Source organism: Colletotrichum siamense (genome assembly GCF_013390195.1).
Source record: "Colletotrichum siamense strain Cg363 chromosome Unknown KSG_Cg363_contig02, whole genome shotgun sequence".
NCBI lineage: Eukaryota > Fungi > Ascomycota > Sordariomycetes > Glomerellales > Glomerellaceae > Colletotrichum > Colletotrichum siamense.
Window position 1 is genome coordinate 1,739,086 of NW_023501015.1, and position 15,789 is coordinate 1,754,874.

The window sequence follows — 15,789 nt, forward strand, 5'->3', positions numbered from 1 at the left end:
CCCGCAGATTCACTGATCAGAAGGATGGTCTATCCGGGTTTCTTGGTATCTTGAGCCGCCTTGCTCCGGCTTTTCCAGGCGGTTTCATTTACGGCATACCTTGGGTGTTTATTGATTACGCCCTTCTTTGGCAGCCACTTCAAGGTTGTCGCAGAAGAATCAGTACATCAACGAAAACCGTCACTCTTCCATCTTGGTCCTGGTGCGGATGGCAATGCCCGATAGATCCGTGGAGTTTCCAGACCAGCTTCCGTCTCGACCCGAAGAACGAAGGAAGGAACGCAAAAGCTCGATCATGGAAACTGAAGGGCCTTGTAACTTGGGAAGCCCGTATCCAATCGCGCAGGCCAGTCTGGTTCGAGAAACTTTCCCCGCAACCATCGTCGTTGATGCCGGATTCAAATCAGAGAAATACACTCGAGTCTCAGGAAAAACCAAACAATGACCTAAGACAAAACGCTGGTTTGTCGAGTGTAAAGTGGTGCTGCTTGTCAGGTCTGACAGAGCACGCCTTCTTCCTACCGGCGGCAATTCTAGTGTTTTGTAGGCTCACTGGCACATCCACCGGACTACGCTTCAGTATGACAGCGACACGTGAACCCAGTTTAAACGAGAGACCTCTGGATTCCTTGTCAAGTGTTGTCGTCCTACGAGACCGGGCGGGTGCATTCTCTGGCCTCCTTCGAGCCACAGAACATGGAATATCGGAATGCGAACTTGGCCGGAAGATGGAGCTCATTGTTATGTCAGAAGGTAGTGCTACTAAAGGAGACATTAGTCGATGTTTCGAAGAGAAGGCCTTTCGTTTGAGCCCATATTATTCTGGCAAGATGTTTTACGCCAGTTTCGATCAGGACGGCTGGTGGGTTGGCAACGCCGATGAATTCCCGACGTATTATCAAGCTACGTATAAAGTTGTATTTCATGGGAAGTATGAAAAAGACCTAGTGCTGCCGAAGGAAGAGCAACATGATGCCGTTTGCGAGTTCTACAACGTGCTTTGGGTAGAAAGAGGGGACGACCAGATCGCACAGAGAGTGGGGTGCGGTCGGGTCTTGAAAGACCGCTGGAGGCAAAGTGAACCGCGAAGAACCAAGATTACCTTGGGATAGGCTTATGCTTTTGCAACTTTTTGACCGTCGGAAATCTTCTGCTTTGTAAGGGAGAATATACATGAGATACATTCAACATTGATCGGCAGAGGTCCTAAATAGCAATGACGATAGAACGGCTTTGCTCGATTTCAAAGTTGAAGTGTCGAATTCGGATTGTACACTTCAAAAGTTGAGATTTGCAGGATAGCTTTGAATTTGTTGCGAGAACCTATTGAGAGCACTGAAAGTATAGGCAGGAATACAATGACCCGGTACTGTTTTAATTCACCCCCATGTGGAATTCCATGTTTCGAGACCAGAGTTGCTACCAGTATTTCCTACTAGCCAGAGGCGTGATAATCGACCTGAACAAAACACAGTTCAGATGCTGATTTCTCATTTTTGACGGCTTCACCATTCATAAAGCCATGTAAATAGCTAAGTTCTGGAAGTCAGTAATTAGTCATGTGAGGAGGGGTCTTCATTACCATTCGCCCACCAATATGAAGTGCCTTTCAGTCTTCGCCGAGCTACTCTCTGTCGCCTCGCGCACGGCAAAAAGAACGCTGCTGCCCGCAAATGCCCCTACCCAGTCACCGACCTGAACTGGGATATCTGCCAAGCCGAAGTGCTTGTCTTCAGTCAAGAAGAAAGACCGACCACAGAGCGCACTGTACAATGCGTCGTTGTACAACTTTGCATCTCCGCGCAACTCATTTGAAGGCTGGTTGCTCGTATGTTCGTACTAGGCATGGTAAAGTCTTGTAGCGTCGGATGAACTAAGAATAGTCGCCTTCTGCGATGGACCTTTCTTCCTTATTCAAGATCCGACGAGCGTCGCACGGAAAGAGTCCAGAGATGGCCAGAGCTTCTGTCCAGCAGCGAAAAGGGCCTCCGAGCGACTCAATATTTCAGTCTCGATAGCTTTAATACGGCTGAAGACAACAGAATTGTCTGAGAACATATCCGAATCAAAGGCCTCCAGCCACTGAACCCTGCTCAAGAGTTTCCCCTTAAGGTACAACCTATTGCCATCGAATCGAGTAGATGCCGTGCCAGTGCCCCCTGCGGAATACCCATTTGGCCACAAAAGTATTCTTCGCCCCCGCATGACGGTCCAGTCAGGACACCAAGTTGGCAAACCACGTATACCTTGGATGGTTCGATTGTGATGGCACAGAACCTGAAGAGTATCAGACGTCTTGATCGAGACCCGCACTACGTCTTTGTAAAGTTCTTTCACTCGCTTATTGTAATCTGGTTTCAGATCAGCGTCCTCGTCCATGAGGCGAAAAAGACTGTAAACCTTGTCCCGGGGATCGAAAGATTTGAAGCCACGGAACCGGTACAGCATATTTGCCGGGTCTCGCATTCGTTCGTCCAACCCATGTTTTTGGTACGCTCTTCTGACAGTCCATAGATGACTTATGGGGGTTGAAGCTATGTGCCGGACGAAGTACTGCAGCGGCTTGGGAACGATGGCGTTGAAACTGTAGTCGACCAGGATTTCAAGTGCACTTCCAAAAATTCTCTCGGGAATCTCAACTGCCCCGCAGATGAAGACAACCTCTCGATTCACAGCGAATTCCTGGACGATCCATGCTCTGCTCCACCAGGGCCGCTTCATAAGTTCGTCCAAAGCTTTCCACGAGGCTGCTTCAGATTTATCTTGAAGAATTGAAGTGATGGCTCGATAGTCTTTTGGCAAGACATCTACTGTTAGCCTCCTGAGTAGCCCAGCAATGCTTGTTGTGCCTTTCGCCTCCCTTCCGAGGAAAACAACTACCCTCGAGGAATACTTGTAGATAGCCCACATTCTTTGAACCTGGATGTTGGCCTCTGAAACATTCTTCTGATTGATGCAAATCGAATCCGTCCACAACACTCGGTCGGTGTCTGGCAGGCGAAGGCAACGCAGCGCGCTTTCGAGGTTTGCTGTTACGCTGAAAGGCCGATCGTCAAGGTAGATCTGAGTCCTGTCGTTCGGATCACCCCAAGTGTACGACAGCGCCTCGTACTTCCCATTGCACTAACCCAACGTGAACTCCCTCAGAGTACAGCGAACGTCGTCAGTATTACATCCAGCCAGCAAAGTGACGCACCGGAGAGCCCAGCGGTATTCTTCAGGTCCGGAAGCCAGAATCAAGTCGTCGGCTAAGTCGTGGTATGACACCGAGCTATCCAACGACGATTGTATCATCATGTGAAGTATACGGTGACAAATTAGGGTTCAAAGGAAAAGCTGATTCGCCTCGTCCACTCACGGAAATCAGTGCTGAGTACGACAAGCTAACACATAGCATCTCACCGCTTTTGGATAGCGGGCTTATGGGATATGGCGGGGTTCCCACGACGCAATGCGACTTAATTAGTGTTGAAACGACGAGACCGCCTGTTTTCCCTGGAGCTTTGCGGCTATTCTTCCTGTGTATTTAATACCCCTCTTAAGTTCAATCGAGGTTATAGATAACGACTATAGAAACAATAGAAACATCGATAGTAATAATAATAAGGCCAACGATAGTAGCAACGACGATAATAACAATAATAACGACGACGACGACGGCGAAGACAACGACATCGAAGATAACAACGACGATAGCAAGCACATAGGAAAAGGATGGAAAAAATGGGCGTTCTCGGAATGACATTAAAAGGCAGGTACACTAGCTAGTTAGCGACTATTAATCATTATATATCTACGGTGGAAGGTGGATCCGGCAGCTTCCTGGTTATAGTCTGGATTGAATGTTTGTTAACTCAATTGCAGTAGTGTAAATATTATTGTTTTAGGCCTAATGGGGCTATGGATATATTCGGCGCATTGAGCTTTGATCATAGATCCCAGTGCATCTCAATTCTGGCTGCGGCATATCCTAGCTGAATGGAGGCTCAGAGACGATATCTGAAATTTGGATCTCGATCTCCGGTCCTCTTTTCTCGGCGGTCTTCCATCTCACCAGATAAGATCGCTTTCTTCTCCTTTTTCATTTTTCTCAGGTAAAACCAATGAATCATAACCAGAAATTCCGCGACAAAGATGGCACCAAGAGAGAAGATATTGCCGAGCAAGTAGGGGGAACTCCTGTATATCTGTCCCGCAACTGCTCCGGCCGAGTTTCCGATAGTCTGCTGGATGCCGATGGCCGTGGCTCGTCGATCTTGACGCCTTCCGTAAGCTAACGGAACTCGCGATTAATGTGGAATACTTACACTGCGGGGCCATATTGACATTGAGCCAGGCAAGGTTGAGGCCAGTTCCATTGTAAACAGCAATAGTGCATACAAAGCAGGCGAAGTACTTCACGGCGTTATTACTGACACCGATAAGAATCGCGTAGCCGACGGCGCCCAGGATGTTCGTGCTGAACAAAAACTGAGTTCATTGATCAGCATTATTTGAGTTGACACGGACCATGTAACTCACGAAACCGCATTTCCCATACTTGTCAGACAAGAAAGCAAAGGTGAAGAACGCCAAAGCCCCTAGACAGTAGACTGGGATAGTCAAATAATTCGCCGCCAGCGTGCCATGTCCCATGGCTCGAAGAATTGAAGGCAAGAATGTTCCAAAGCCATTGGTGAAAATGTTTTGGCAAAACTGGGTCCAAGCACTGAAGTCTTGTCAGTAACGGCACGAGAAGCCCCAGGCATTCAGAATCCACCTACGATAGCCAAGTCTTTGCGTCCAAGAACGCAAGTTTGATCTCCTGCCAATCAAGCTCATCGCTTCCCATGTAGTCCAGACGCTCTTGATGACGTACTTCCATGAGTTGACGTTCGTTTTCGTTGAGAAAATACGCCTTTCGAATGTCACTGGGAAGCCCAAACCAAACTGCGAAAGCGCAAAGAACGCTGAAAGCTCCTTCGACAATGTAGACCCATCTCCAGCCTGCGTATCCTCCGACACCATCCATTTGTAGCAAGCCATAGGCAAGAAGCCCACCAAAGGCACCGGATAATGCTGTACATGAAACAAGGTAGGATGTACGCTTGGCCAGCTCGTTTCGTTTGTAAACCATTGTGAGGTACATATTGAGAGACGGAAACAGGCCTCCCTCGCAAGCTCCGAGGATAAGCCGACAGGCATATAGCCCACCAATGTTTTTTATAAGGCCATTAGCGATTGTGGTGACCGACCAGATGATACAAAGGATAGTTAAGACGAATCTTGGTTCGAAGCGCTTGACGAGGATAACAGCGGGGACCTCGACCGGGACGTAAGTGACGAAGAACAGAGATACGGCAGTCGAAAATTGTCGCTCCGTTGCGCCAATGTCATCAAGAAGGCCTGCAACTTTTACATTGCCTGCGAAAGGTAAGTGAAACTTCACACGATGAGTAGAACTGATATACCAGTGCCTGCACGTACCGATGTTTGATCTGTCAATGAAGCATGAGAGATAGACAACGAGTAGAATGGGGGTAATCGCACGATCGATCTTCTTCACAACTTTCGCTTCCTCAACTCGGTCGATCTGAAAGATAGAGGAGCAGGCATTGTGCTCATTGATATCTTGGTCGTTAGCCGACTTCATATTGCTTTTACCCTCCAAAGGGATATCTGAGTCCGATTTCGACATGGCACAAATTGCTAATTATAGTCGCCTGTTTCATGAACAGAAAGTCAGGAATAGTGGAAGAAGATATTTCAATTATACGGGAGTCTGTCCAGAAAAGAATGTTTTCCAGCGTTGAGTACAATTCCAAGATAGTGTTTCAATCTCTTGGCAATCACCTTGATCCTCAATCCCGGAGACCAAAGATGCACATCTTCGCATCGCGTTCCCGAGCCGCCAAGGAGAATGCACCTCATGACAATTCACAAGGATTATTGTGGAGAATTTTGATTGAAGAGATGAAAGATCTGATAAGCTCGATGGTTTGTGGAAGACATCCCCAGCGCCCTTCGCACCAACTGCGATAACGGCCCAGCTTACCGAGACTGTTGGTTGTAACCGAAAATACCGAGTATTCCTGCCCGAGATGAGGGGATCTCGATGCTACGTCTCGAGGCTTATCTCAGCTGCTTCGGGTTGGCTTCCCGCTCCTCGGCCCCAATTTGGTGCACTCAGTCGTTTTGCTCGTATCCGATCTCCCCATATCGGAACACAGTGCATCGGGGCCGGGCTCCGAGAGCGAACTCGGCCATTGTGGGGCCCTCCGGCGGTCGGTTTGCCAACGCCGACACGTGCAATAAAGGCACCAAGGTCTATGGTGAAGAGGTTCATCGAATTGAACGTTTGGTTTAAGGACATTCAGAATATCTCCCCGTTTTACACGACAAGATGGGTTCACTTGGATACAGTCAAAGGAAGATCCGAATTGCGATTGGTAAGTTTCCCAGATTGGCTGCTGTAATGTAAGAAAATGGGCGCTAACCCATCTCTAAAGATCGCGGCGGTACATTTACAGATGTACATGCCTACATTCCCGGCTCTTCTGAGCCAGAGATGGTGTTCAAGCTATTATCGGTCGACCCACGTAATTACAATGACGCTCCGACGGAAGGAATTCGTCGTGTACTAGCACACTTCAGAGGAAAGCTACTTCCTCGCGACGAGCCGTTGGATATTACAGACGTCGAGTCAATTCGAATGGGCACGACTATTGCGACAAATGCACTGCTCGAACGCCAGGGTGAACGAGTCGCATTCCTAACTACGAAGGGCTTCCGTGACCTGCTGGTCATTGGCAACCAAGCGAGGCCTCACATTTTTGACCTGAGCATACATAAGCTTCAGAATCTACACGATACCGTGGTCGAAATTGATGAGCGGGTCACAATGGAAGAGTTTCTCGAAAATCCCGAAAAGGAACCCATTGATATCAACAGCGATGACGCCCTGGTCGAGGGTTTGACAGGCGAGCCAGTCAGAATCTTGAAGAGACCCAACACCGAAGCGATCAGAGATCAACTGAGACATCTTCAAGCCGAAGGATTCAACAGCTTAGCCATATGCTTCATAAACTCTTACCTTTATCCCAATCATGAGAATCAAGTTGCCGAACTTGCTCGGTCTATGGGCTTCGAGGTCTCTGTTTCATCGGAGCTTCAGCCTACGGTAAGCCTGTTCCTAGTTGTGTTCGGAAGATAACAGCTACTAACAGCTAATTCTATTCAGATCAAAATGGTGTCTAGAGGAAACTCCGCGACCGCTGATGCGTACCTTTCGCCTCTCATCCGGCGTTACGTCAAGAACTTCGGCAGCGGCTTCAAGGGCGGACTGGACGCCGTGGCTGGGAAGCTTTTGTTCATGCAGAGCGATGGTGGTCTCTGCCTGTGGCAGAAGTTTTCTGGTCTGCGAGCTATTCTTTCTGGCCCTGCAGGAGGGGTGATTGGCTTTGCGCGCTCGTGCTATGACCCCGACGACAAGATGCCTGTCATCGGCTTCGATATGGGAGGAACTTCGACAGACGTCAGTCGCTTCTCGGGTACATACGACCATGTCTTCGAGACCGAGACTGCAGAGGTGACCCTGCAGACTCCGCAGCTCGACATCAGCACTGTTGCTGCTGGTGGAGGGTCGATATTGCATTGGAAGAACGGTCTGTTCGCGATTGGTCCGGATGTGAACAGCCCCGTCCTTGCTCTAAAGATGAGATAACTGACAAGTGGCAGTCTGCGGGGGCGCATCCTGGGCCTGTATGTTACCGAAAGGGTGGTCCTCTTACGGTCACCGATGCCAATCTATTCCTGGGACGACTTCGCCCCGAATATTTCCCGGCAATCTTTGGCCCTGAAGAGAATGAGCCTCTGGACTATGATGCAACAGCGTATGCTTTCAAGAGTTTGACCGACAAAATCAACGCGGAGGAGGGAAAGTTATTTACTCCCGAAGAAGTCGCGAGTGGCTTCCTGCGCGTGGCGAATGAGAGCATGAGCAGGCCGATTCGATCATTAACCGAGGGAAGAGGCATCCGGACCTCAGAACATGTCTTGGCCACCTTCGGTGGGGCTGGAGGTCAGCATGCCTGTGATGTTGCCGAGGCACTAGGCATCCAGCGGGTTGTGATCCATCGGTACTCTTCGGTCCTCTCAGCATACGGAATGGCATTGGCGGACTTGACGCATGACATCCAACGGCCTCGTGCGGCACGGCTGTCAGAGATGAAGGAGGCCCAGTTTGCCAGCGAGTTTGGGTCCCTGACTTCAGAAGCTGGCGAGACACTCACCGCCCAAGGATTCACAGACCAACAGATCGAGTATGAGCTGTACCTCAACCTCCGGTATCAAGGCACAAACAGCTCTCTTATGATCGAGAAGCCTAACGACTCATGGGACTTTTCCCGGAAGTTTATTGAACACCACGAGGAAGAGTTTGGATTTATTCTTGACCGCGAGATCCTTGTCGAGGACATTCGAGTACGCGCCCTGGGCAAGACTGCAGGAACGGAAAGCATGAGTGTTTCTTCTGCACTCAAAGCCGTTGACATCAGGCTCGCGCCACCGACGAACAGTGCGAGGACCACGAGGGTCTACAGTCAGAACCAGTGGCATGAGGTGAACCTGTTCAAGCTGGAAGACCTTACGGCAGGGGACAAGGTGCCGGGTCCTTCGATCATTCTCGATCAAACGCAGACTATCCTCATACAGCCAGGATGGGCAGCTACCGTGCTTCCGAGGCATCTTTTGCTAGATCGTGAAGAGACGCCCTTAAAGAACACAGCCTTGGAGGATCCTGATGTCGTGGATCCCATTCAGCTCTCCGTTTTTGGTCACCGGTTCATGAGCATGGCGGAGCAAATGGGGCGTTCGCTCCAACTCACGTCGGTTTCTATCAACATCAAAGAGCGCCTTGACTACTCGTGCGCAATTTTTTCTCCTCAAGGTGGCCTTGTCGCTAACGCACCGCACATTCCGTGCCACCTTGGCGCGATGAGCTATGCCGTGGCCTACCAAGCCGAAAGATGGGGCAAAACCCTTTGCCCCGGCGACGTCCTGGTTTCGAACCATCCTGCCGCTGGCGGTTCACATCTTCCTGATGTCACAGTCATTTCTCCTGTGATTGACGAACACACCAACGAAGTTCTTTTCTGGACAGCGTCGAGAGCCCATCACGCGGATATTGGCGGTATTGCGGCAGGATCGATGCCGCCACACTCTAAGGAAATCTGGCAGGAAGGAGCGTCTTTTACCTCATTTAAGCTTGTCAATAACGGCAAGTTCAATGAGGAGGGGCTGGCGGAGATCATGTTGAAGAAGCCTGCCTCCTACCCTGGCTCTTCCGGGACGAGAACATGGAGTGACAACGTTAGCGATTTGAAGGCTCAGATTGCCGCGAACCAGAAGGGCATTCGATTGATCCACGAGTCAATCAAGGAGTACGGTCTTCCTACAGTACAAGTAAGTTCAATTAGCAATTATGTTCTATACGGAGTCTGAGGACTAACGAGCGTTCAGAAATACATGCTTGGGATCCAAGACAACGCTGAGAAGGTCGTGAGAAATCTCCTACGACAGGTTCATGACCAGTTTAGCGGTCTACCGCTGGAAGCAGAAGATCAGATGGACGATGGATCGAAGCTGGTGCTGAAGATACACATCAACCGCGATGAGGGGTCCGCCAAATTTGATTTCACCGGTACCAGTCGAGAAGTGTATGGCAACCTCAATGCCCCACGAGCCATCACCTTCAGTGCAATCATCTATGTCCTGAGGTCACTGGTGAAAGAAGACATCCCTCTCAATCAGGGATGCCTTGCACCAATCAATGTGGTTCTTCCAGCAGGGACTATTCTTTCGCCCTCTCTAGGGGCAGCAACTGTGGGAGGGAATGTCGAGACATCGCAGAGAGTTACAGATCTTGTCCTCAGGGCGTTTCAAGCGGCCGCGGCCAGCCAGGGAACGTGCAATAACCTGACATTTGGGTACGGAGGTGAAGTCATTGATGGCAAGGCAAGACCAGGTTTCGGTTATTACGAGGTGCGTTAGTTAAAGCTTTCCCCCTGAACAGTTCTCTGACCATTTCTTAGACAATCGCAGGCGGCGCTGGCGCGGGTCCGACGTGGGCTGGCCAGTCTGGTGTTCACGTTCACATGACCAATACTCGAATCACGGATCCCGAGTCTCTTGAGCGGCGCTATCCTTGTATCTTACACGAGTTCGGTATTCGGAAAGGCTCCGGCGGCCAAGGTAAGTTTTCGGGCGGAGATGGATGCATTCGTCATATCGAGTTCCGCCGCGACGTGCAAGTCAGCGTTCTAAGTGAGAGACGTTCTGTGCCTCCTTTTGGGCTCTGCGGAGGGGAATCAGGTACACCTGGCGAGAACCTCTGGATCAGGAAGGACGAATATGGGCTCCGAGAGATTAACCTGGGAGGCAAAAACACATGTCAGATGCGTAAGGGTGACCACATCATCATAAGTAAGTGCAGTCATATCCCTAATCTTTTCGTATGCAATACTGACTAAGTGATCTCAGAGAGTCCAGGTGGAGGAGCGTATGGAAAGTTGGTATAAGATCAGGGCTAGGGGTTAGTTAAGTATTGGGCGATACTGCCTAACAGCACCTATTGAAAGAGTGACTGTCAAAGCAATTGCTTGATTTTCATATGTGTCCGCGACCATGCTTCCTGTATACTGAGTGACCCCTGATCAGCGTGATAATAGAAGGGATCAAAATAGAGATAACAACGACACGGACGATGACAACAAATGACAACAATAATGCCGACAACGATGATAGTCATAATAATAACAATGATAAGAACAACGAGAACGACAATGATGATTGCTACGACGACGACGACGATGACGACGACGGCGGGCGACGACGACGGGGGCAACGACGACGGGGGCAACGACGACGGGGGCAACGACGACGACAATAACGATAACGACGACTACGAAAACACTAACGGCGATAGCCACGACAGTTGTTTCATTCATAGAGTTAGAAACTCGAAAGCATGGGACGACTCTTGTTTCGAGGCTAAGGAAGTTCACCCTTACCCGTTTTGGCACGTCCCGTTCCAAGTCACACATGTCTGTCTTGCTTCTTGGCAGAAGAAGAGCTGAGCCTGGTGGCTGGCTGAAGCTCGCGCGTTGCTGTCCCCTCAACGGCCGAGACATGATTATGTTAGCGTGCCCTCAGCTACCTCACCATTTTCGTGGAGCCTGTATATTAGTGCATGAGGCTGCGGAAAGTATTTAGCGAAGCAGAGGGACCTCATTCACTGAAAAATGGCTACAGGGGACGCTTTCAGCCTGGAGAGGGTCTCGATAGCTCCAATTACCTCCAATCCGTCATCAGGGTTTTGCTAGTGACACTTGTTTTCAAGCAATTCAAAGTACGTGATTCATCAGCGGTCAAAAGAAATTAATATCTTGACCTTATTTCATGCATGATACGATTCTTCTACCTTCCGCTTCCTTCTAGCCCGTGGAATCACTCGCCCCTGTAACCACCCGCTTTGCCTTTAGTCACGTCCACAAGAGCTTCATAATTGGAATCATAAGACGTGACCGACACCGCGACCTGATCAGATGACAACTTATGAGGGGCTTCCGAGAGCATCCGATAAGAAACTCCGGTCATCACACTGGCCAATTTCAAGTTGTTCTTCACAGGCTTCTTCTTCTCGATCTTGAAGCGACCCGTGCCCTTGAGAACAGTGACAACAGTATTCGGGAAGCGCTCCTGGGATACTACCTTGCCACCCAGTAGTACAAACCTCCACTTCAAGTGCTCAGTAAGATATTTCTTCACCTTGTCCTCCTCGTAGGTCTTGAGCAAGTGGATCTCATCAGCAGCCTGTTGGAGAATATGCACCGTCAAAGGCAGCTGACCACGCGATCTAACTCCTTTCTGTGCCTGATTGGAACAATTGCCGCACTTCCCGAGCTGATCGCCAGCAAAAGTGTAGACGCAGCCGATGTAATTGAGGGGATGAAAGTTGTCGGTCGCGTCCGCGGCCCTAGGACCGCCGAGGAAGAATTCAACCGAGTATGAAGAGCCCCCACCAGCGTACCGATCATAGTCGACGTTGATGATGTAATCGTTCCACGTAGCTCTCTCGGGGTTGCCAGAGAACCACTCGATGTCTTCCATTTTCGCACTTCGAGTTGGGATTGGAGCCAGCTTTTTGTCGAGACCTCCCTCAGTCGGAGCGCTCGGGTACAGGGAGCCAAGTTTGGCTCGCAGAGCACTCTTAAAAGCTTCCTCCTTGAGCGTACCATCAGCAGTATCAACGACGTCTTCAACGGCAGCGGTTTCTTTGAGAACGTCGTAGCTGTAGCCGAGTTTGTTCCAGTCTCGGGTGAGATCTGCTGTGTAGACTTGCTTCTCCGGGTCATTGTCCTTGAGATGGAAGGGCTGAAGCAGAGTGTGTCGATTGTCATGAGGATCCACATGATCAGGTTCTGTGCCATCCCACCACTTTTCCCAGTTCAATGCTTGCCAGATGGCGAAGAGCCGATCAATTTGGCTGTAAAGTTCTCAAATTAATATAGTGGGGTCGATTTGAGATGTGCCTTCATACTCACCAATGATGAAGCCAAAAGACAGGATCGAAAGCTGCAACAGGGACATCGCTCATGTGACCCATCCCAAGATCCCATTTACCTCCACCAGTTAGGTTCTATGTAATTGTCAACGCTTTTCCTCTTCCCCGCGAAGGAAGGGGAAGCATGTGGTAAAACTCACGTGGACGTTGTTGTGGATGTACTCCAGGTTCAGATATCCGCACGGACGGATGTTTTTTTCTTTATACAACTTCGTGGAAGCAAATTCCTCATAAGTTGTTAAATAGTTGGGGCAGAACATGCGGTTAATCCCGTCAGACAAACTGCCAGGACCTTGAAATTTCCAATCTTTCTGGTCGGGACGGGGATGATACCATGCGTTGTCCTTCTTCATTGATGCAAAGACGGTATTGGCCTGCCAGGCATTGTTGACACCGCCGAGGCCCCTGTACGTGTATTTCTCATCCGACCTCTCAGTGTGAAGACCTTCGACCTTGTCCTTCCTAAAAAGACCATAACGGCTGACTCCAGAGACTTTATCCCACTGCACAATATCTATCCGTTAGCCCTCAAGTCATGCTTTGAGCGGGGGAGGTGGCCTCTAGCCACAATCTTTGTAACACCACTTACAGGCAATATGTCCTCCAACGCACCCGTTTTTCGATCGCGTTGTTCAGTTTGAGGTATGTTCCATTCCTTGAGTGACTCCGGCATATCTCCAAACGGCCTGGGATCACCTTGATCATCGCCGTCCTCGTATCGAACTGGATTGTTAAAGCCCCAGAACGGATTGGCATAGAGGCCGCCCTCAGGATAACGGTCCCTGACCAACGCGGGTGGGTAAATGCGCACGGGACCCTGGACCAGAACCTCTGGACAGGCAAAGTCCTCAGCATACGTCTGCTGAGCAGCCCAGTCCCAGTAAGGAAGACGCCAGGCCTCAGCCTCCTTGTACCAGACCTCGGCTTCCTCGTCGGGTAAGCCATGCTCCCTAATCCAGTGAGTCACAACTTCGTTCATGTTCTCCCAAATCAGTTGCTACATTACTGTTAGTTGTCTTTTCTGAGAAGTTCTTCAAAACTCAAAATGGAAGTCTGTACGTACCTCAAAGAGTAGCATGTATGGGCGATGCCAGGTGGGGAAATTGAGACCATTGTGGACGCAGTATCCCAGTGGTTTTCCTTTGTCGTTAACAGGACCTCTCGGAGCTCCATCCCACGGTTGGTAGGGTGCAGCATGCTGGAAGAAGTAAGTCAGTGACCATCCTTGCATCGTTGCACACGTGCCAATGCCCATGACTTACAATACCCGCGATTTGGAAGTACGACAGCTTCTCCTGGATAGGTTTGTTCTTGAACTTCTCCAGAGCAAGCACGAAAAGCGTCCATTGCTTACGGAGCTTCTTGTCAGTTGCCAAGATCTCGACGTTATACCGAACAGGCATGTCCGGGACAAATGGGATGTTGATGGTCTTGTCCTCCAGGTCATCGGGTCGAGGTATACCAGTGATTCCATACGTACCACCCTCGGCCCATTTCTCATTGACAGCCTTGACCAACCCTTCCATACTGTCGTGAGTAGGAAGCTTGTTCAAGATAAGTCGCCCATGGTGGATGACGCTGATGTAGCGGATATGGCCTTCAAGCGAATGGCTCTTCTTCTTCAAAATGATATCAAAGCGAGGATCGGCCTTGTGAAGAGCATCTCTGAGGCGAAAGGTATTGTCGTGAGCGCCTCTAGGGCCCCAAATCTCTCTGCCATTGAACGTGAGAGTCGCCTCAAAGACATGGCCTTCCAAGGAGTGCGGCTTTTCCTCCAGCCAGATTTTGTAGCTCATGATTGGAGAGAAAGTGCCCTGAACAGGAGTTGGATTAGCGTGTGAATTTGAGGAGTTGAATTGAGTGACAAGCTTTACTTGTGTCGGTGGTTTGCAAGAAGAGGAAGAGGAAGAGTTTCGATACAGCGTCAGCTTCGTGTAGACACACACTAGGAATATCAGCTCGATTGTCGGGTCATCGCACGGAGCAGGAGCACCTTTTATGCATAATGCAGTCGCAGTCACTTCTTCTGTGAGGTTTGGAAGCACCCGTGAAAGACCCTCATAAACCCTTCATTGCCGCTCTTCATGCCAGTTTACGTATCGTTTTCCCACCTCGCACCACGACTGCTATTTGCCAAGAGCTGGCCAAAAGAACGCCACGGAGAGCTCAGCTCCCATTTTCACCACTCCACTCTCCCTGTATATGCGGGGTTGGGCCTATCACCATGAAATATGACTGAAACACTGCGGGACGAAGCGCATTCTGGCAAAGTGCCAGAGTCTTGGAGTATGCAAAAAATATGTGATAGTGGCGGGAGCGGCCCGAAACGGAGAAAGATCCCCAATCTGGCTAACATCGAGGCAGCTGAACGTAGATCAAGAGACGCCCGGACTAGGTCATATGAGGCGGCACCCGAGGACCGATGCGGATGCTAACAGCTGCCCAAAGCCTCCCATGTAAAAGCATACAATAGTCCCGAGACATACATGCGACTACTAGACGACTGCCTTGTCGAGCCCCTCGATCACGAGGCCCTTTCAAAATCAGCCAGCAACCAACCCATGATTTACAACCTTTGTATACCTGAATATTCAAGGAATATCTAGCTACAGAATATCACAGACAGCCTTTTCTTTTCAGACGCGTCGAACAAAGTGATAAGCATTGGTTATAGTAGGAGGAGTAATGAATATGGCTTCCAAAGGTATCGAGCGATCGGCTGATCGTAGCGTGATGTCCGTGTCGGATCCCTGCTCACCGCCTGTATTAGCCCTGCACAGTTATGAGTGGCTTGACAAGTGCTGGCCACAAAACCCAGAAGACGTAGTTTTTATTTCAAATGCTTGATGCATTTGGCCCTCGTCAGTTTTGTGTTCGTGGCCAAAATTGCATATGTGTAGGAGGGACCAGACATGCTTCTTGAGTTGATTCGGTTCAGGTTATGCAGCGATCTTAGCTCTAAAGGAAAACCACTTGCGCCAATAAACACGGTCAATCCTGTTATCTCAATGTAGATTGGCCTGCCTAATTCAATTATACGTCTCCAGTAGGCTATCCCCGACCTTCATAGTCACAGTCAATGTCTTTGAAATAGCGTTCTCGTGCGATTTCCAAGGTGCTATCATGTTGGGCTAACCCGCTTGTCTACTAACTAGTACGTGCTGTTCTGCGTTGGAGGGTTTTGCATA

The 15,789-nt window shown here is 49.7% G+C and overlaps 2 protein-coding genes across 2 annotated transcripts; one reads left to right on the plus strand and one right to left on the minus strand.

Moving 5' to 3' along the window:
* Positions 1-1,914: 1,914 nt before the first annotated feature.
* On the minus strand, positions 1,915-5,632 carry CGCS363_v002455 (putative transporter; the record flags this gene model as incomplete). The annotated part of the gene is made up of 6 exons (XM_036634304.1): positions 1,915-3,123; positions 4,116-4,255; positions 4,308-4,470; positions 4,522-4,708; positions 4,764-5,403; positions 5,467-5,632. 6 exons carry the CDS (start codon positions 5,630-5,632, stop codon positions 1,915-1,917), a joined length of 2,505 nt encoding a protein of 834 aa, XP_036499952.1.
* A 750-nt stretch (positions 5,633-6,382) lies between these two features.
* Positions 6,383-10,556, plus strand: CGCS363_v002456 (Uncharacterized protein; the record flags this gene model as incomplete). The annotated part of the gene is made up of 7 exons (XM_036634305.1): positions 6,383-6,428; positions 6,489-7,159; positions 7,220-7,666; positions 7,717-9,441; positions 9,499-10,020; positions 10,071-10,461; positions 10,519-10,556. The coding sequence occupies 7 exons, from the start codon at positions 6,383-6,385 to the stop codon at positions 10,554-10,556; spliced, it is 3,840 nt and encodes a 1,279-aa protein (XP_036499951.1).
* Between the last annotated feature and the right edge of the window lie 5,233 nt (positions 10,557-15,789).